The sequence below is a fragment of the Mandrillus leucophaeus genome, unplaced genomic scaffold (genome assembly GCF_000951045.1).
Source record: "Mandrillus leucophaeus isolate KB7577 unplaced genomic scaffold, Mleu.le_1.0 Scaffold484, whole genome shotgun sequence".
In the NCBI taxonomy this organism is placed as follows: Eukaryota; Metazoa; Chordata; class Mammalia; order Primates; family Cercopithecidae; genus Mandrillus; species Mandrillus leucophaeus.
In genome coordinates this window covers 122441-144682 of record NW_012105187.1, presented here as the reverse complement: position 1 = coordinate 144682, position 22242 = coordinate 122441, and the positions used below count along the sequence as shown (strand labels likewise).

General features: G+C 42.7%; 1 protein-coding gene across 1 annotated transcript; it reads left to right on the top strand.

Moving 5' to 3' along the window:
* The first annotated feature begins 5103 nt into the window (after positions 1–5103).
* Positions 5104–20969, top strand: RNASEL (ribonuclease L (2',5'-oligoisoadenylate synthetase-dependent)). The gene is made up of 7 exons (XM_011995321.1): positions 5104–5220; positions 7396–9038; positions 10541–10626; positions 12448–12653; positions 13336–13468; positions 18216–18349; positions 19025–20969. Exons 2-7 carry the CDS (start codon positions 7559–7561, stop codon positions 19209–19211), a joined length of 2226 nt encoding a protein of 741 aa, XP_011850711.1. The 5' UTR covers positions 5104–5220; positions 7396–7558; the 3' UTR covers positions 19212–20969.
* The last annotated feature ends 1273 nt before the right edge of the window (positions 20970–22242 follow it).

The window sequence follows — 22242 nt, the reverse complement described above, 5'->3', positions numbered from 1 at the left end:
AAACCATTCTCATATTACTGATGTGAGAACATCAGTGTAATCTTTCTTTCTTTCTCTCTCTTTCTTTCTTTCTTTCTTTTCTTTCTTTCTTTCTTTCTTTCTTTCTTTCTTTCTTTCTTTCTTTTCTTTCTTTCTTTCTTTCTTTCTTTCTTTCTTTCTTTCTTTCTTTCTTTCTTTCTCTCTCTCTCTCTCTCTCTTCCTTCCTTCTTTCTTTTCTTTTCTTTTTTTCTTTCTTTTCTTTTCTCTCTTTCTTTCTTCTTTTTGAGACAGGATCTCATTCTGTCACCCAGGTTGGAGCGCAGTGATCAATTCGACCCTATTGTCTTCTCACTATGATCCAAGAAGGGCTTTTGGTAAGTAAAATGCAATTTTTTCCTAAGCTTACAGAAAATCTCTGCAGTCTCAGGGATCTTTCTTGTCAAAGGAAGAAAAGGTTAAGAACATTGCTTAATTCTAACACCTTGAGTGTGGGAAGAAGGGAGCTGGAAGGAAGGGGGAAGCTATCCTTACATTTCACCTTGGCCTTGGTTTCTCTCTCCAGGTTCCCAGACTGGAATTCACATCCGCTGCTGGGAGGGGTCTCTTCTGTTCTTGGTGATTCTGTCTTCAGAGTCTGGGCCTCTGAACCCAGCAGCGACTGGGGTCTCTTTGTGGACAGACTGATCTCTCCTGCCAGGACAGTTGTCAGACTCCATCTGTCTCTTGGGGCACCCCCCTCCTCAATACTCCTGGCTCCCATGGAACAAAACAATTTTGCAGAATGCCAACAATAAGTAGATGATGTTGTCCCATGACTACAGCGGAACAAGACAAAAATAAGGCCACTTCTTGATGAGGACTGAACACCAAGCGAAGAAAAGATGCTGTAGCACCATAAAAGTAACCAACACCCCCTCTCCTGGGTAACATGAGCCACTGTTGTTTCTTCAGCAGTGACAGTGCTAGCTACACTTTGTTCCTTCTGATTCCTAGATGATCATAATGAAGGCACCGAAGTGTTTCTGCTTCCTGACACCACCCAGTTGAGAACAAATCTCTATTTCCTTAAACCCTTCCCCAAATCACCTGACAAAAAGCTCAAACCCTATAAGAAGTATCCTAATTCCCTTTTAGAAGATATCCTGGGGCTGGGTGCAATGGCTCACATCTATAATCTCAGTGCTTTGGGAGCACAAAGCTGGAGGATTGCTTGAAGCCAGGAGTTCAAAATCAGCCTGGGCAACACAGTGAGAGCCCATCTCTAGAAAAAAATTAAAAAATTAGCCGGGCATGATGGTGCATGCCTTACTCGGGAGGCTGAGGCAGGAGGTTCACTTGAGCCCAGAAAGTTGAGGTTGCAGTGAGCTATATGAATGTACCAGCTATATGAATGATCTGCACAGCAAGATCATGTCACTTAAAAAAAAAAAAAAAAAGTAGAAGAAGCTGGGCGCAGTGGTTCAGGCCTGTAATCCCAGCACTTTGGGAGGCTGAGGTGGGCGAATCACGAGGTCAGGAGTTTGAGACCAGCTTGGCCAACATGATGAAACCCTGTCTCTACTAAAAATACAAAAAAATTAGCTGGGCGTGGTGGCAGACACCTGTAATCCCAGCTACTCGGGAGGCTGAGGCAGGAGAATCACTTGAACCCAGGAGGCGGCAGCTGCAGTGAGCCAAGATCATGCCACTGCACTCCAGCCTGGGTGACAGTGCAAGACTCCATCTCAAAAACAAACAAACAAACAAACAAACAAACAAAAAAGATACTCTGCAGTTCCTGGGATGAGTTCTCCCTCGCTGTAGTTGGTAATACATTTGCCTTGGTTTCACTGCAGGTATGGTTCTGCTCACTAGACTTTAACATATGTCATTATGACCAGAAGGGTCAGCATTCTCCAGGAGTTTTTACCAAATCATCTGTTCAGGACAAACTAACATTCACTGTTACCTCTATGCTACCACCCTGGTCTGGGCCACCATTGACTCTCAGTTGGATTACTGCAATTTCCTTCTAACCCATTTTCTGACTTCTCCCTTTGCTTTCAATCCCCAGGTTCTTCTCAGCACAGGACTGATAATGATCCTCTAAAAAAAAAAAAGCAATGGAGATCATGTTACTCTTCTACTCCAACACTCCAATGGCTTCCATGTTGTTTAGCGTAGAAGCCAAAAGCCTTACAATGCGCCCTAAGGTCGCGCATGACCTGAACCTCTGCTTGTCATCTCCCTTCCCTCACTCTGCTCCAGCCTCACTGGCCTCCTTGCTGCTGCTTGTTCCCACCAGGCATGCTCCCTCCTCAGGACCCGTGTGCTTGCTGTTGCCTCTGACTGCTGTGTTCTTGATGCAGACATCCTCATAGGCTGTTGCTGCATCCTTCTCAAGTCTTTGCTCAGATGTTACCTTCTGAACAAGATCTTTCCCAACTGCTTTGTTTAAAGTCACAATCCCCATCCTGGCACTTTTAATCCTCCTTATTCTACCTTGTTATTTTCTGTAGATTTGTTACCTACGATACGCTACATGATTTACTTATTTTGTTCATTATCTGGCTTCAGTAAGAATGGGGGCAGGGGCTGGGCACGGTGGGTCACACCTGTAATCCCAGAACCTTAGGAGGCCGAGGCGGGTGGATCACTTGAGGTCAGGAGTTCGAGACCAGCGTGGCCAATATGGTGAAACTCTGTTTCCACTAAAAATACAAAAATTAGCCAGGCCTGGTTGCTCATGCCTGTAATCCCAGCTACTTGGGAGGCTGGGGCACGAGAATCACTTGAACCTGGGAGGCAGAGGTTGTGGTGAGCCAAGATCACACCATTGCACTCCAGCCTGGGTGACAGAGCAAAATTTCGTCTCAAAAAACTCACACCTGTAATCCCAGCACTTTGGGAGGCTGAGGCAGGCGGATCACGAGGTCAGGAGTTTGAGACCAGCCTGACCAACATGGTGAAACCCCATCTCTACTGAAAATACAAAAATTAGCTGGGCGTGGTGGTGGGCGCCCATAATTCCAGCTACTCAGGAGGCTGAGGCAGGAGAATTGCTTGAACCCGGGAGGCAGAGCTTGCAGTGAGCCAAGATTGTGCCACTGCACTCCAGCCTGGGTGACAGAGTAAGACTCCGTCTCAAAAAAAAAAAAAAAGAATGGGGACAAGCTGTTTCTCTGTGATGTTCAGTGATACAGATCAAATCCTTAGAGTAAGTTGCTTAACCACTTTATGCTTCAGTTTTCTCATCTGCAAAATGGGGACAAAAATAGTACCGACGTCATAAGGATAAGATTAAACAATTTAATACATATATGAAGTATTCAGAACAGTCCCTGGACCATATTAAAGAGCTATGTAAATGTTTGTCACTATTAACAGAACCATCCACATCTTCATCACTCTTACTACCATCATTAGTTCTGGTAGCAAAGCAGCGTAGGCCAAGATGTAGAGGTAGAAGCATGTGACATAATGTGATGGGGAACTGGAGGGTAGCACTGAGGAGTAGGGACAGGCAGGGACTGTATTACAACCTGAAATCATGTATGTTGGGTTTTTCGACTGTTTATTATCTATTTCTCCCTATTAAAATGCAAACTCCAAGAAGAACTCAATGAGGAACTGGTGCGGTGAATCACTCTATGCCAGACATACAGAATAGTCACTGATAACATAGTCAGTGCTCAGTAAGTTTCTTTTCTTTTTTTTGAGATGGAGTCTTGCTCTGTCGTCCAGGCCGGAGTGTAGTAGTGCTATCTCGGCTCACTTCAACCTCTACCTCACGGGTTCAAGCAATTCTCCTGCCTCAGTCTCCCAAGTAGCTGGGATTACAGGTGCATGACACCACGCCTGGCTACTTTTTGTATTTTTAGTAGAGACGCAGTCTTGAACTCCCAAACTCAGGTGATCTGCCTGCCTCAGCCTCCCAAAGTGCTGGGATTACAGGCATGAGCCACCGCGCCTGTCCAATAAGTATTAATTAAATGAATAATGGGTTAAGGATTTTGAACTTTGTCCTGAAAATGATGGTGAGTCAATGATGCAGGGTGGAATAATGGATGAGGAGCTAGGAAGCAAGTCATCAGTTTCTTGCTGTAAATGATGACAAGGACTCGACTGGTCATCCCTTTGCAGATAAAAGCAAGAGACTTGGTGTTGGGATGAGGATGAGGGGTGGCCTCCAGGTGGGGGTGCCATTTGTGGAGATGGGATAAATGGGAGGAGGTGCAGATTTAGGAAAAGATGAGTGTTTCCATTTGACACATATTCGAGATTTGTAGGTCTAAAGCTCAGCAGAGAGGCTGGGGTTAGAGAGCGAGGCCTGGGAGTCCCTGGTGTATAAGGGGTGGTAGAGGCCCCAGGTCTGGATGGCGACCCAGCCGGTCGTCAAGTGACCACCCACTACTCGCTGTTCACAAGTCTCAGGGCTTTGTCTCCCCTGCAAGGCTGGGTATTCTTTGGGGATGGAAATACTTTCCACTGCAGCGGTAAGTACACAGTACACAGCTCTGTGCTAGGAAGATAGTCAAGAACAGAACTTGTAGAGCAGAAAGGAACCTTCAAAACCAAGTTACAGGAGAGAACTGAGGCCTGACATGGTTAAATCACATGCCTGAGATCACTCAGCTAAGCAGCCACAGAGCTGGCTGTAGGATCGGGTCTCCAGACTGCCAGTCCAGTGCCCTTCTGAGGAGGCCGCACTACCTCAGAGTTGTGAATTGAGTGAGCTGAGGCAGGTGACAGGGCTCGGGCTTTCGGCTTACTTGGCTTCTGTGAGCCTGAGTTTCATAATCAACAAGATTGTCAGGGGTTAACTGGGATCATGCAGCATGTAAAGCATTGTGTCTGGCACACAATAGGTGCTCAATATTGTTTACTTTCCATTCCTTTGTTCCAAGAAGGCCAGAATTTGCAATGACAAAGAAAGGATGAAAGAGTGATGGAGGGAGTTGGCTGCTGCCACCTGAAAGACTGCAAGACTGAGAGGTGAGTGACATGACCCGGGGCATCACATCCCTCATCAGCAGACAGAAAGTGGCCATTGCTTTCCTCCAGAAGGTATTCAAGCAGAAGCTTGGCTCCTGCTGCCAGAGTGAGCCTGTGCCTGCTTTCCCTCCACTACCACATTTCTCACTCCTTTCTTGGCTCCGCCCTGCTTGCTCAGTGACGCAGAAGGAGGAAACTGCTCCGGCTGCAAACAGTCTTCCAGGCTTAGTGGCTGCCAAAGGAATAACAGACGTCTGAGTTGAGCAGGTAAGGCGGGCAGAAGGAGGAAATTTAGAAAAGCTCGAGAGGTCGATCTTGAAGAATTCTTGGGCTTCGGAGACTGGAGAGGTCAGGTGCTGGAGAACTTGGGAAGTGGGAGGGGAGCTCCCAGCCCTTGGCTGCCCGGAGGGATCTTCCTCCAGTGCCCTTCCAGGGTTCTGTCACAGTCCACACATTATTTATCCATGTCCTCGGTTTCTCAGGCATCTGGTCGCACAGAGAAAGTGAAACTGAAAGCAGGATTGTCTGTTGCAATGCTTCCGCGGGCTAGTCTCTTCTCAACTCTGATGTGCCACTCAGGGCTTCCTGATATTTCCTCTCCTTCTCGGCTCCTTTGTTTATACCAGCCCACCTCACATCTGATTGTAATGGGGACTGTCTACACAAACACTTTGGTTCAAAGATTTCATTGCCTGGTGATCGTGTTTGTGTTGCACAATTAATTAAACCTCTAAGAGGCTAATCGATTAACCTTTGAGGCTTTGAAACCGTCAGAGTGGTGAGATTGCTGAAAAAGGGTTGCTTCGTGAAATCTATAGCAGATACCGTTATTTGAATATTCAGGCAACAGTTTCGGGCTGATGATTGAACTGGATCTGTAATTCTCAGATCTGACTGACAGTTGGATGAAATTGATAGCTGCCAGTTGCCTATTCGTGTAGTAGCTATATGCAGAGGTGTAGAAAGAATAGAATTCGTTAAGCATTTTTTTCTTCATAAAGAGATATAATTAGCTCTAACATTCATTGAGAGGCTAATATTTTGTACTTTACACACATGACTGTACTTTACACACAAGACTATTTGTTTTTGTCTCCATTTCAGGAAGCAGAAAATTGAGATTCAACAATCCAAGGTTACAGGAAGTAATAGTAAAAAATTACACAGCCACAAGCTCAAACTTAGATCTCCCTAAGGTCAGAGTACAAGCTCTTTTCACTACTGCAGATACTCCTTGACTTATGATGGGGTTACATACAGATAAACTCATCCTAAATTGAAAATATTTTAAGTCAAAAGTGCATTTAATACACCTAATCTACTGAACGTCATAGCTTATCCTAGTTTACCTTAAATGTGCTCAGAACACTTACATTAGGCTACAGTTGGGCAAAATCATCTAGCTCAAAGCTTATTTTATAATAAAGTGTTAAATGTCTCATGTATTTATCGAATGCTATGCTGAAAGTAAAAAACATTATGGTTGTATGTGTACTTAAAGTGTGGTTTCTACTGAATGTTTATGGTTTTTCCACCATTGCAAAGTCAAAAAAATCATAAGTTGAACTATCATAAGTCAGATATTGTCTGTACTTTAAACAGGGGCACACGGTTGTACAAAGAGGACATGCACAGAGTCAGCAAACACAGTGATCAACCTTCATGGTGACATGAGAAATGCGAAGGAAAAAAAAGCCAAGAAATATATTTTTCCTATTGAATGAGGGTTCTTCTTTTTTTATTGATAAATGATTGATGTGCATATTTTCAGGGTCTTCTTTTTTTTTTTTTTTAAGAAGCCACCTATCTCTGGTAAGAATATATTTATATGACATTGAAAGCAATTCGTTAATACAGGTTAAAAATCCTAAATGCAATCATATCTTTTGAATAGTCATTCAATTCTTTGAAGTCTATCATATGAAATCTATCATAAGATCTATCATAAGAAAATAAACTAAAATAAGCCGAATTCGCTGCAACATCATTTAGAATTTTTAAATTTTAAATTTTAAAAAACCCTTTAAAACTTATTTTCGAAAACCACTCAGTAATAGAGAAATGAAACAACTGTATGATTTCATATTACACAGCCATGAAAAATGTTTTACAAGACTTTGCAGTAACACAGGAAATGACTTATGGTATGGCATTAAATGAAAGGAAGTAGGATACAAAGTTACTAACAGGGTATAATTCCAAATGTCTTAATAAATATATAGAAATATGCTAAAATATTATCATTGGCTATTTCTGGGCATTGGGACTAGAGAAATAATTTTCTTATTTTGAATTTACATATATTTATAATATTCTGTAATTTAAAAGTTTTATAAGAAATAAATATATATATATTTAGAAAAATGCTGATATAATTAATTTCTCTAATCCAAGTGTTTTCTCCCTATTGTAAAATGACAAAGCACCTCTCTTTGTCGCCAGGTGGAATGTCAGAAGACTGAGAACATTGTTCCTTCCTCACACTACTGCTCTGTTGCCAGAGAATCCCAATTTACACTCAAAGCTTCTTTGATTAAGTGCAAGGAGGTAAGTTTGCATTTTCTCAAGGAAAAGGCAAAAGTGGTAGCAGGTGGCATTTACCGTCATGGAGACCAGGGATCATAACAACCCCCAGGAGGGACCCACGTCCTCCAGCGGTAGAAGGGCTACAGTGGAAGACAATCACCTGCTGATTAAAGCTGTTCAGGCCGAAGATGTTGACCTGGTCCAGCAATTGCTGGAAGGTGGGGCCAATGTTAATTTTCAGGAAGAGGAAGGGGGTTGGACACCTCTGCATAATGCAGTACAAATGAGCAGCAAGGACATTGTGGAACTTCTGCTTCGTTATGATGCCGACCCTGTTCTGAGGAAGAAGAATGGGGCCACGCCTTTTATCGTCGCAGCGATTGTGGGGAACGTGAAGCTGCTGGAACTTTTCCTTTCTAAAGGAGCAGATGTCAATGAGTGTGATTTTTATGGCTTCACAGCCTTCATGGAAGCCGCTGTGTATGGTAATGTCAAAGCCCTAAAATTCCTTTATGAGAGAGGAGCAAATGTGAATTTGAGGCGAAAGACAAAGGAGGATCAAGAGCGGCTGAGGAAAGGAGGAGCCACAGCTCTCATGGATGCAGCCAAAGAAGGACACGTAGAGGTCTTGAAGATTCTCCTTGACGAGATGGGGGCAGATGTCAACGCCTGTGACAATATGGGCAGAAATGCCTTGATCCATGCTCTCCTGAGCTCTCACAATAGGAATGTGGAGGCTATTACGCATCTGCTGCTGGACCATGGGGCTGATGTCAATGTGAGGGGAGAAAGAGGGAAGACGCCCTTGATCCTGGCAGTGGAGAAGAAGCACTTGGGTTTGGTGGAGAGGCTTCTGGAGCAAAAGCACATAGAGATTAATGACACAGACAGTGACGGCAAAACAGCACTACTGCTTGCTGTTGAACTCAAACTGAAGGACATCGCCGAGTTGCTGTGCGACCGTGGAGCCAGTACAGATTGTGGGGATCTTGTTATGATAGCCAGGCGGAATTATGACCATTCCCTTGTGAAGCTTCTTCTCTCTTATGGAGCCAAAGAACATTTTCACCCTCCTGCCGAAGACTGGAAGCCTCAGAGCTCACACTGGGGGGCAGCCCTGAAGGATCTCCACAGAATGTACCGCCCTATGATTGGCAAACTCAAGTTCTTTATTGATGAAAAATACAAAATTGCTGATACTTCAGAAGGAGGCATCTACCTGGGGCTCTATGAGAAGCAAGAAGTAGCCGTGAAGACGTTCTGTGAGGGCAGCCCACGTGCACGGCAGGAAGTCTCTTGTCTGCAAAGCAGCCGAGAGAACAGTCACTTGGTGACATTCTATGGGAGTGAGAGCCACAGGGGCCATTTGTTTGTGTGTGTCACTCTCTGTGAGCAGACTCTGGAAGCGTATTTGGAGGTGCACAGAGGGGAAGATGTGGAAAATGAGGAAGATGAGTTTGCCCGAAATGTCCTGTCATCTCTATTTAAGGCTGTTCAAGAATTACACTTGTCCTGTGCATACACCCACCAGGATCTGCAACCACAAAACATCTTAATAGGTGAGTCCCCAATTCCCAATTCTCTCTTAGAAATTGTGGGATCTTTGTTTACGAAAGGAAAAGTTTTTCATTGCAGGGAGGAAAGGCCTAGAGTAAATGTGGATGATTCAATTTGAGGATCATTACAATAAATTCATAATTACAGAATTACAGTGCAGTGTCTCCTGCTACCAGTTATAACTGGGTTCTGTTAGTCTACATGGAGGTTGTTTGATGCCAACAGAATACCAGGCTAGCCTTATATTGCCATTGGCAAAATAAACAGATGATGGCCTGCCATGGATCAAAGTAGCTCTAGAAATTTGAGAATCCTAGAGGTGAGTTCCTTCAGACAAGTTGGCAGTAACCATGAAATTTACTGGCAAAATTGAGGTCAAAGTTGAGGATGTCAGGACAAGATGTGATGTAGTGAAGACACAGACTCCAAGGCAGAACAAGTCAGAATCCACTGGTCCAAGCCAAACAAAGGAAAGAAAAATAGCATTTCCTTTTAAATGTTAAAAGAAAAGCAGGGCTGACCGGAAAGTCCCAGGAAGCAATATGGTACAGGGTAGCAAGCCAGGGCTTCAGCGATGATTAGGGTGACTTGAAGCCTAGTCTCACCAGTTTGTAGCTTTATAACCTCAGACAAGTCCCTTGATACTGTGAGCCTCAGTTTCTTCACTTGAGACTGATAATGCCTCCTTCATCAGTTTGTTATGAGGTCTAAGTGCGATGATGAAGTAGTAAGTCATTTGGTACGTCATAGGTGCTCAGGAAAGGCTGTCCTTGCCTAAAGGTCTAAGCAGAGTACATACCGGATCCATAGACATGCACTGAGATTTAAGCTCAGTGTAAGGGAATAGCTCCTTTACAAATCTGTGTTTTTGGCCCCTGGAACTGCATGAATGAGGAGCTGGTTAAATTTATCCTCATCCCATTCATGTCCTTTGTAGGGACATGGATGCAGCTGGAAACCATCATTCTCAGCAAACTATCACAGGAACAGAAAACCAAATACCGCATGTTCTCATTCATAGGTGGGAATTGAACAGTGAGAACACTTGGACACAGGAAGGGGAATATCACACACTGGGGCCTGTCGTGGGGTGGGGGAGGGGGGAGGGACAGCATTAGGAGATATACCTAATGTGAATGATGAGTTAATGGGTGCAGCACACCAACATGGCACATGTATACATATGTAACAAACCTGCATGTTGTGCACCTGTACCCTAGAACATAAAGTATAATAAAAAAATTTTGTCCTCACCCATTCCTACCCCCTGACCTGGAAAAAATAAAATGTAAGTGCTGCTCTTGGCAGGTACCTAATAGATCAAATGAAACAGTGCACATGGCAGTGTTTTGAGGGGTGAATGGCAATACAGATATAAGGTTTATTATTGCCTTCCACGGAGATGATGATTTTTTACAGCATGTTACATATTTATGTAAATCAATCGACTCTCACTTTATGGAGAATGAGTATTTTCAATGTGCCTCTGCACACTTTTCCTTAGATTCTAAGAATGCTGTTCACCTGGCAGATTTTGATAAGAGCATCAAGTGGACTGGAGATCCACAGGAAGTCAAGAGAGATCTAGAGGTAAATTCTACAATCCAGTTTACCTTTCTTCTTTCTGCCTCCTTATTCTTTCATGTAGTAGTCAGGGTTCTCTAGAGGGACAGAACTAGTAGGACATATGTATATATGAAAGAGAGTTTATTAAGGAGAATTGACTCACATGGTCACAACATAAAGTCCCACAATAGGCCATCTGCAAGTTGAAGAACAAGGAAGCCAGTGGTGGATCAGTCTGAGTACCAAAACCTCAAAAGTAGGGAAGCTGACAGTGCAGCCTTCAGTCTGTGGCCAAAGGCCTGAGAGCCCCTGGCAAACCACTGGTGTAAGTCCAAAAGTCCATAAGCTGAAGAACTTGGATACTGATGTTTGAGGGCAGGAAGCATCCAGCACAGGAGAAAGAGGAAGGCCAGAAGTCTTAGCAAGTCATCTGCTCTTTCATTTTCTGCCTGCTTTATTTTAGCCATGCTGGCAGCTGATTAGATGGTGCCCACCCAGACTGAAGGTGGGTCTGCCTCTCCCAGTCCACTGACTCAAATGTTACTCTCTTTTGGCAACACCCTCACAGACACACCCAGGGATAATACCTGGATCCTTCAACTCAGTCAAGTTGACACTCAATATTAACCATCACCGTTCACTACCTTATTTCTTATGGGCAATTGGAGGGCTTTCTATTTTAACCAGGAAAAAAAGAATGTTCAAGGCTTTCCCCATCTTGCTCACTGTCCCGACTCCCCTGCAGGCCACGGCATTTCCTTGGGCTTCTCCTTCAGCAGAGCTTTCAGGATGACAAGGGGAACGTGCAACAGCTTGGGTCGGTGCAGAGTTGGCTGTCGCTGTGTCCCCTTACTGTATCTCTTTGATTCTCTCTTCCTCCATTAGCTTAATAAGTAAATAAACTGAGCATGCCACATCTTCTCTCCAGGAGAGAATTTCAAATATCTTCAATATTCATTGAGGAGTTATTTTTCTACCTAAGAACAAAGTAAGTGAGGTTTCTTTCACCACAAATTCAAACTCATGGGCTACGCTCTGAAGAAGGCCGGATACTAAGGTTCTCTGAAAACTCCTGGGAGGAGTGAGGTCAATTCCCAGCTTGAAAGAACCTAAGCTTGGCCAAAAAGATGATGACTCTGAAACAGCTGTTGCTCCTGAGAGGGCATGGAGATTGGCCGCTATAGGCCAAAGCCCCCAGGCTGATTCTGACCCTGTCAGGGTAGGTCTTTCCTGGAGAGTTTTGCAGGGTGCTGCACTTTCAACCCAATGGACAAGACTCTCCATCCATATGTCTGGCCTCCTGGTTTGGTGGCACCAGATTTCGGCTCCTTCCTTGACTGGTGGCTAGTGCAAAGAGTTCCTTCGGCGACCTTCTTCTTGGCCTTTCCTCCTGGCCATGGCCTAATGCCCGGAGTCATCACTGCACCTCTCCTGGCCTGGACTGATTTTTTTATTTGCTGCGTGATATAGCCTCAGACCCAAAGTCCCAGTTCCCAGCCAGGCTCCCAGATCTCCCTTTGTTTAAAGCATTCTCCCTTTCCTTAATTTATCTATATTCTATCCATACATTTGAGGCCCAGCTCAAATCTCTCTTCCTCCAAGCAGTCTGCCCTAACAACTGTGACTCATATGTATCTTTTGCTCTTCATAAAACTAAGTGGTGTGGGCCATATACTGCCTTGAAGAGGTCTCTATGCACAAATCTGTGTCTTCCCTCCCTAACAAGCCTACAAATTTCTTGAGATTCCTCCTATCATCTTGTTTGCTAATAGCCTGCACCACTCCTTCCAGGGTTACCCTAATAATTAGTAAGCACCTTTGGCTTGATTTATGGCTTTTGTGCAGGACCTTGGACGGCTGGTCCTCTATGTGGTAAAGAAGGGAAGCATCTCATTTGAGGAGCTGAAGGCTCAAAGTAATGAAGAGGTAGTTCGACTTTCTCCAGATGAGGAAACTAAGGACCTCATTCATCGTCTCTTCCACCCTGGGGAACATGTGAGGGACTGTCTGGGTGACTTGTTAGGTCATCCCTTCTTTTGGACTTGGGAGAGGTAAGTAAAACTTTGAGCAGATGCTACAGGCTTCCAGGATGGAGAGGGTGAGGTGGTGCAGACAGAAGTCTGGGCTGCACATCAGGAGACCCAGGCTTTTTTCTCAGCTTGGGATTTACTGGCTGTGTGTCCTTGGAGAGATGACTTAACCTCTCTGGAATCTGCTTTTCATTTCTGAAGAATAAGGAGGGAAAAAAAGAGATGCTTGCCTCTCCCATCATGCAGAATTTTTGAAGACATGGTTGTATTACTTTTATTAAAAATCAAAATCTGGCCAGGCGCGGTGGCTCATGCCTGTAATCCGAGCACTTTGGGAGGCCGAGGTGGGCAGATCACAAGGTCAGGAGTTCCAGACCACCCTGGTCAGCATGGTGAAACCCCATCTCTACTAAAAATACAAAAATTAGCCGAGCATGGTGGCAGGCGCCTGTAATGCCAGCTACTTGGGAGGCTGAGGCAGGAGAATCGCTTGAACCCGGGAGGTAGAGGTTGCTGTGAGTCAAGATTATGCCACTACATTCCAGCCTGGGGGACAGAGCAAGACTCCATCTCAAAAAAAAAAAAAAAAAAAAAAAAGAAAAGAAAACACAAAAACGCCAAAATCTAACAGTTTCCTTTTTCTAGAAAAGGAAAGGGAGGGATGGGGTGATCATGATCATTTAGATCATTTAGTCATCTTCAGCCGCTATAGGACGCTTCGGAATGTGGGAAATGAATCCGACATCAAAACACGAAAACATAAAAGTGAGATCCTCAAACTACTGCAACCTGGGCCTTCTGAACATTCTGTAAGTTTTGACAAGTGGACGACTAAGGTATGAATAATTCCTACAGTGCAGGGGTTATTCCAGCAATAAGAATTTGTGTAATGTTTTATGTTAGTTTTTCTATCTTATTTTATACCAGTGGCCAACCAGAGCCTGAAAGAGGTGATTTCCTCTCCTGTCCTCCCCATTCCTATTCCCTTAGGCTCCCCACTGGGGTGTCTACTTCCAGAAAGAGAAGCTGGCCCTCTCTCTCTCGCATTCAGACCCATGCCCCTCTGATAGACTGTTATTCAGGCTCCCCCTGGATAGCCTTATCCCAGCCCACGAGCCTTTCCCTCACACTTGGCTGATAATCCTATTACCATTATGGCAAGAGCAGCTGACTAAATAGAACTTAACCCAAGGGAAGTGCTTCACCATGAGGCGTTTCAGTCCGGGTACAGCCTGGTTGCCTCCACTGCCTGTGAACAGCCCAGGTCTCAGGATCCACACACAGACCTACATTCTGCCTGAGGAAATAGACTATGAAGAAAAGATGATCTTTCAAATTGCTCTCTTTAAGAAAAGTTCCATATAACTTGCATTAAGTATAGTGGAACTCTACAAAATTATTCACCATCTCAATCTAGTCAGTACTGTCAGAACTTTCATTATTAATTAACAAACATCTATACAATACCAATTATGTGCTAGACCCATGCAAGGCCCTGAGCATACAAAGCAGAATACAGTGTGTCCCTGTGGGGCTGAGAAGCCCATGGAAATGATGCTGTGGGATGTGTGCTGGGCATCCCAGGGACATGTGCAAAGCACTATGGGAGAACCCATAATCTTCAGGTCTTGGAAACCAACAGCTTCCTATCCTAGGCCTGACCTGGGATACTGCTTCTCCTGATTCTTGTTTTGCTTTCCTTCGCTCACTGGTCTCTAGACTGCACATCACACTCATAATTACTGGCTTATGGTCCATTTTCCTTGCTAGCCTATAAGGTCCATGAAGGCAGAGACTACCCATTGTCTTGTGAGTTATTGTATCCCTGGCATGGAGTAGATGTGCCATAACTCTACTAAACGAATGTCTATCAAACTTTGGCTAAAACTTTAACTTGTAGAAACAAAGGAATTTGAAAGTAGCTGTGATAATGATAGCTAATGATTACACAGTGCTTGATTATGTAGCAGCCATAGTTCTTGTGACTTTACATGAGTTACCACATTTAATCCTTATCACAACTGCTGAGACAATCATCTATATTTTGCAGATGAGCAAGTTGAGGCACAGACAAATAATTTTTCCAACTACACAGAACCAGTAAGGGGTGCACCAGGATTTGAAGCTGGGAAGGATGGCTGCAGAAGCCATGTGCTTAAGCCACACTACTACACAAAGCTATGATGGTGTCAAGTCTACCAACTCATTTATTCACTGAGGAAACTGAGGTTCAGAGACCACACTCAAATTACTCATGCCTGGACAGTCAGAGATTGGCAGAGCTGGAAAGAGGAACTTGTTCTTTTATTCCCAATGTATTGGTTCTTTTCCCGAAATTCCATGAGCTTATATTGAATTTTGATAGACTTCAAGTTTTAACTTCAAGTTTGACCTTTTAATCCCCATCTTACACTTTGTTTTCCTGCTGACTTGCCCCTTTTCATGGTCACACAATTAATTTTGTTAGCATAGGTCTGGAGCCCAAGTTTTCCAGCTTGTATGACTGTATTGGTTCTTGACTTGCCCCATCCTGCCACACATACATGCTTGACATTTCTCATGGGTGTTCTGCACAGAGCGCACCTGGCCAGTCTCAGCAGCATCCTCACTAGCATTGCTCTTTCATCAGTTACTCTTCCTAAGTGACCCACTGGATTCTTGACTGTTGCATTTTGATCTTGTAGCCCAAACTCTTTCTAAATATGAGAGCCATCTATGGCTCTGTATCTATGAGGGTGACAAGTACAGAGAAAGAGGATGACATTACTATGATATGAAAGGAGTTGCCCTGGGGTACCTGCAGGCAAGAAGAAACAAGTAACCTTGTTTAAAATATAAATTTTAGAGGGTACTAGTACAGTTTTGTTACATGGATATATTGTGTAGTGGTACAATTGGGCTTTTAGTTTAACCATTACCTGAATAATGTACATTGTACCCATTAAGTAATTTCTCATCCCTCTCCCTCCTCCAACCCTCCCACTTTTCCAAGTCTCCAATTCTATTATTCCACTCTGTACATCCATGTGTACACATTATTGAGCTCCCACTTATAAGTGAGAACATGTGATACTTGACTTTCTGTTTGTGAGTAATTTCACTTAAGATAATGGCCTCTAGTTCCATCCATGTGGCTACGAAAGACATGATTTCATTCTTCTTTTTTATGACTGAAATATATATATGTGTATATATATATGTATGTAAACATTTTCTTTATCTAATCATCTGTTGATGGACACTGAGGTGGATTCCATATCTTTGCTATTATGAATAGTGCTGTAATAAACATATGAGTGCAGGTATCTTTTTGATACAAGGTTTCTTGGGCTGAGTACAATGGCTCACGCCTGTAATCCCAGCACTTTTGGGAGGCCGAGGTGGGTGGATCACTTGAGGTCAGGAGTTTGAGACCAGCCTGGCCAAAATGCTGAAACCCTGTCTCTACTAAAAATGCAAAACTTAGCCAAGCATTGTGGCACACGTCTGTAATCCCAGCTACTTGGGAGGCTGAGGCATGAGAATTGCTTCAGCCTATGAAGCAGAGGTTGCAGTGAGCTGAGATGGTGCCACTGCACACCAGAGCATTTTTTTCATATGCTTTTTGGCCATTTGTATGTCTTCTTTTGAGAAACGTCTATTCATGTCATTTGCCCACCTTTTAATGAGGTTATTATCTTTTATTGTTAAGTTGTTTGAATTCCTTGTAAATTCTGGATATCAGTCCTCTGTTGGATGCATAGTTTGCAAATATTTTTTTCCCATGCTGCAGGTTGTTTGTTCACCCTGTTTATTTCTTTTGCTGTGCAGAAGGTTTTAGTTTAATTAAACCCCATCTCTCTTTATTTTCGTTGTTTGTGCTTTTGAGGTCTTAGTCATGAATTCTTTGCCTAGACCAATGTCCAGAAGAGTTTTTCCTAGGTTTTCTTTTAGTATTTTTATAGTTTCAGATCCTACATTTAAGTCTTTAATCCATCTTGAGCTGATTTTTGTATACAGTGTGAGAGAGAGGTCTAGTTTTAATCTTCTACATACGGCAATCTAGTTGTCCCAGCACCACTTACTGAATAGTGTATCCTTTTCCCAGTGTGTGTTTTTGCTGACTTTGTCAAAGATCAGTTGGTTGTGGATACGTGGCTTTATTTGTGGGTTCTCTGTTCTGTTCCATTGATCTATGTGTCTATTTTTATACCAGTACTGTGCTGTTTTGGTTATCTTAGCCTTGTGGAATAATTGGAAGTGTATCATAATGTGATGCCTCCAACTTTGTTCTTTTTCCTTAAGATGCCTGTGGCTGTTGGGGCTCTTTTTTGGTTTCATGTGAATTTTAGGATTGTTTTTTCTAATTCTGTGAAAAATGATGTTGGTATTTTGATGGTGATTGCGTTGAATGTGTAGATTGCTTTGGGCAGGGTGATCACTTTAACAATATTAATTATTCCTTTTGGAAATATACCTAGAAAAACAAAAACAAACAAACAAAAAAAACCGTTCACTTTGGCCATGGTTGCAGGCCTGGTTTCAGTCTGAACAGCCCTTTTAAAGAAAGAAATGTAATCAAGTACGAATTTGAAAGGGTGGCCACAGGATAAAAATATTGTATAGTATAATAGCAAATTTCCTAGTATAGTAGTCAAAGATTTTTTAACCATATTTTAATATATTTAATTTCTTATGAAAACAATTTACTTGGAAAATACAGACACACATTTGAACATACTTATAATCTCACGTGCAGACACAATTATATATATAGTTTTAATTTTTAAAAATTTTTAATTTTTTTGCTGAGCGCAGTGTCTCATGCCTGTAATGACCAGCATTTTGGGAGGCTAAGGTGGGCGAATCACGAGGTCAGGAGTTTGAGACCAGCCTGGCCAACATGGTGAAACCCTGTCTCTACTAAAAATACAAAAAAAAAATTAGCTGGGCATAGTGGCAGGTGCCTGTAATCTCAGCTATTCAGGAGGCTGAGGCAGGAGAATTGCTTGAACCTGAGAGGCGGAGTTTGCAGTGAGCTGAGATCGCGCCACTGCACTCCAGCCCTGGCGACAGAGTGAGACTCCATCTCACAAAAAAAAAAAAAAAAAAAAAAAAAAAAGTATTATTTTGAGATGGAGTCTCGCTCTGTTGCCAAGGCTGGAGTGCAGTGGCGCGATCTCAGCTCACTGCAAACTCCACTTCCCAGGTTTAAGAGACTCTCCTACCTTCGTCTCCCAAGTAGCTGGGATTACAGGCGGTGCCACCACGCCTGGCTAATTTTTGTGTTTTTAGTAGAAACAAGGTTTCACTATGTTGGCCAGGCTGGTCTCAAACTCCTGACCTCGGGTGATCTGCCCATTAAGACCTCTCAGAGTGCTGGGACTACAGATGTGAGCCACCGCGCCCGGCCCAGACACAATTATAGTTAGCATTTTGGTATACAGCATTTACTTCCCTTTTAAAATTATTTTGCTTTATTAGTTGGTAATTATAGAATATATGAATATATTCAGATTTATATTTTGCCTTTTGGTATGAATATTCCATCATGATTTATGTTGTGTTGCTACCACATTTTTGTGTTATTTTTTGTTTTTTTAGATTAATGCAGATGTTATGAAAAAAATGAATGAGTTTTATAAAAAAAATGGCAATTTCTACCAGAACACTGTGGGTGATCTGCTAAAGTTCATCCGGAATTTGGGAGAACACATTGATGAAGAAAAGCATAAAAAGTAAGTATTGCTTTCATTCCTACAAATTATATGTGAAATGAGAACAATTTAAAAAATCCAATTCTAAGTTTATATCTATGATGAAAAAAAGAAAATTTATTTTGATGAAAGAAAAGTAATTCCTTCCCTCTGTGTAAAAGGGCTATCACTGTGGCCTTGCAATTAATGAGGGACATGTCCAGCAGGCTTTCATCTTCTTTGTTATTTTTTTGTTGGATAAATGGTAAAACAAATTGAACAGGAGCTAGTGACTCCCTTCTGTGAAGTAACACAGGAGACTGGACGGCTAGATAAAGTGAATGTAGAGTTACATATGTCTAAAAATAGCCCACAGTAGTTCGATCAACTTTTGCTTACAAAAATATTAGCTACAAACTCACAAAAAAGTCTTACAGTTCAGGGCTCTTCTAGAGTTTGGAATTATAGGTAGAGGATTGTGGCATTGCACTATTTCCATTTTATGAATGAACAATCTAAAGTGCAGAAAGATTGTGGCCAAAGGTTGCACAATTAGTTGAAGAGTCAGGGGAGGAGTCTTGCTCTGTCAGATTCCAAAGTCCTTATTCATTCTGCAATAGAAATCAAGCGAGCAAAGAGATCTTCAGGGCCATATGCTGTGAAGTGGGGAAGAATAATTTGGGGCAAGCATGCTGAATCATTTGTGTTTTATTTCAGGATGAAATTAAAAATTGGAGACCCTTCCCGGTATTTTCAGAAGACATTTCCAGATCTGGTGATCTATGTCTATACAAAACTACAGAACACAGAATATAGAAAGCATTTCCCCCAAACCCACAGTTCAAACAAGCCTCAGTGTGATGGAGCTGGTGGGACCAGTAGGTTGGCCAGCCCTGGGTGCTGATGGACTTATTTGTTGGAGTTCAGGGAACTACTTATTAGCTGTAGAGTCCTTGGCAAGTCACAACGTTCTGGGCCTTTTAACTCACCAGGTTGCTTATGAGGGATGAGTTGTATAGCTGATATGTCAGTCCCTGGCATTGTGTATTTCATATGTCTATAACAAAAGCAGTATATGCCCAGACTACACTAGTCCATAAGCCTTACCCACTAACTGGGACGACACTCTGCTAAGATTCCTTTTGTCAATTCCACCAAAAGAATGAGTGCCTTGACCCCTAATGCTGCATATGTTACAATTCTCTCATTTAATTTTCCCAATGATCTTGCAACACAGGGATTATCATCCCCATTTAAGAACTGAGGAACCTGAGACTCAGAGAGTGTGAGCTACTGGCCCAAGCTTATTCAATTTATACCTAGCACTTTATAAATGGACGTGGTGTTATTGGTACCTCTCATTTGGGCACCTTAAAACTTAACTATCCTTCCAGGGCTCTTCCAGATGAGTCCCAAAACATATATAGGGGCTCCAGGAAGCTCATTCACTCATTCATTCATTCAGTATTTATTGAGCATCTAGTATAAGTCTGGGCACTGAGTGCATGAATTCCACTCCTTCCAGAACCAACTGCATTGGTTTTCCATGACCTTAGGCAGTAGTTCTCAACTAGGGGGCAATTTTGCACTGCAGAGAGCATTTAGCAGTGTCTGAAGAAGTTTTTGGTGTCACAGCTTTGTGGGGCGCATGCTATGGCATTTAGTGAGTCAAGACCAGGGATGCTGCCAAACCTACCTTGCACAGGACAGCCCCTGCAACAAAGAATTATCCAGACCAAATATCAATGGTGCTGAGGTTGAGAAAGCCTGCCTTAAGGGGTTGGGATGCTTTTGAACTGTCTTAGGGCCCAGGACTGTGGAGTGTGTGGACCACCCCGCAGAGGAGGGACTCAGATTTGTTTACTCTTGCTGAATGTGTAGCGATGGAGTTCCTTCTGGTGTCAACCCCTCAGGAGGCTCCCAGGCCTCCCTCACTTCCCATACCCAGTCTAGGAGCTCTTTCTGGCTCCCAAGCACCCAGAGCTTTCCTCCACCGTTTAGTTTTGGTTCCTCCACTGGAATGTAGGCTCCTTACGGGTGATGGCTATCTTTTCTTGACTTTGTATCTTCATTGCCAAGCAAAAAGTCTGCCAAGTGGGAATGTTCAATAAATATGCATTGAATAATGAATGAACCATCTTCGTACATGAATAATAATACTGCCTTACATTTTCTGGTGCTTTATAATGTATACATTACATCTGCATATTTTATTTAATTTTCAAAACAATCCTTTAAGGTCAACATTGTTATCCTTATTTTGCTAATGAGGAAACTAAGGTTAGAGACATTTTGATTTCCTCTAGGACATATAGCTAGGAAGTGTTACTGTCTTGATTTGAACAAATTTTCTGGTGTTAAGTCTGATGTTCTTTCCATGAATCACTGTGGTGGTTTAGATGGAGCTTTGTAATGGGAATAAAACAGTACCTTAGGTTCTTTCTGAAAAGGAGGTATCTAGCAATGGATAAATAGATATCACCAAATGAAATTAAATGTTGGTTAGGAACAGATTTAAGGCTTAAAAAATATTTTATGAGCAGCAAGATTGCTTTAACTTTTAAAATGAAGCTTTGGTTGTCTGATTTGTAATGAGCACCTGGATATGTCAATCAACATGCCCATTTGTGAAGCTTACTCAATAAAACTTTAAATCATCTTATTTAGTCTGATTTTCTTTAAGTGACATTTCCACTTTAGGGAGTGGGTGATATCTACAATAGGAAATATTCGCTAAGTAATTCCTGGGTAAGTTTTAAGAAAGGACATCCTGCTGTCTGAAAATGGAAAAAGGAGCTATTTTTGACTCTCTAGTAATTCTGGAACAATGTGGGCCTAGCACATAGCAAGAGAAAGGAGGAAATGATCATTTTTCCCTCTGCTTGAGTTCTCTGAGAGTTTCTGTTGACACTCTGCAAACAGTTCTCATTCAGTTGTCATCACCACAAACGTTTCATTGAACATGTAGTTCATATCAGGTCCTGTGTTAGGCAGGCTGATTCTGCACTCTTGCTCGGGGGTAAAAGCTCTATCCCCATATGTTTTACTCAACAGTTGGTGGCATTTACGTGTCTCTCCAATAGGCCTGAGAGGGCAGAGGTCATATCCCAGTTCCTCACATGGTGCCTGGTATAAGTATGTAGTGTGTTTAAGTTATAAGATACTCCTTGAATTCACAGGTTGAGAAGAACGTTTAACATTTGATTTTTGGTGGGTCTTTACTGGAGCTGCAGCCTGGGAGAGAGGTAAGTCTTGGAGCTGAGCCCTGGGTCAGCTCTTCCATTCTGTACTCCATCAGCTTTAGGACACAGTGGGCTTTCAAGATGATTTGGGTAAAGAACAGCACAACCTTCCTCTGGAGGAGACCCTGGGAAATTCAGCTTTCCTTTTTCCTTTCTGTGGAGATTTTCTCTCAGGCTCGCCTAAGTGCCTAGTACAGTGCCTGGCATATACTACACACCCAGTTTTACTTGTCGCTGTTCTTAATTACTGCTATAGACTGAATTGTGTCCCTCCCAAGTTCATACATTGAAGCCCTAACCCCCCCCCCCAATGTGTTCGTATTTGAAGATGGGGTCTTTGGGAGGTAATTAGTGTTAGATGAGGTCATGAGGATAGGGCCCTCATGTTGGGATTAATGACCTCATAAGAAGAGAGAAAGAGCTCTCCTTTCTCACTGCCTTATGAGCACACAGAGAGAAACTGTCCATCTGCAAGCCACAATGAGAGTCTTCACCAGGACCCCGATGGACAAAAGTGACTAAGACAATCACCTGGCACATAATAGGCTTGCAGCAAATGTTTATGCTCTGCCAGTCTTCTCCTATCACATGAACAGAAATATATATATATATATATATTTTTTTTTTTTTAAGTATGTTTTTTCATCACCTCCACAGTGTTTTTCGTTGTGTAATATTTTCATTGCTTTATGA

Excerpts from the sequence above, each read along its gene's own strand:
- RNASEL (XM_011995321.1), top strand. The coding sequence starts at position 7,559 with ATGGAGACCAGGGATCATAACAACCCCCAGGAGGGACCCACGTCCTCC. Across the intron at positions 9,039-10,540 it reads ACCACAAAACATCTTAATAG|ATTCTAAGAATGCTGTTCAC; the intron begins GTGAGTCCCCAA and ends ACTTTTCCTTAG. Across the intron at positions 13,469-18,215 it reads TTGACAAGTGGACGACTAAG|ATTAATGCAGATGTTATGAA; the intron begins GTATGAATAATT and ends TTGTTTTTTTAG.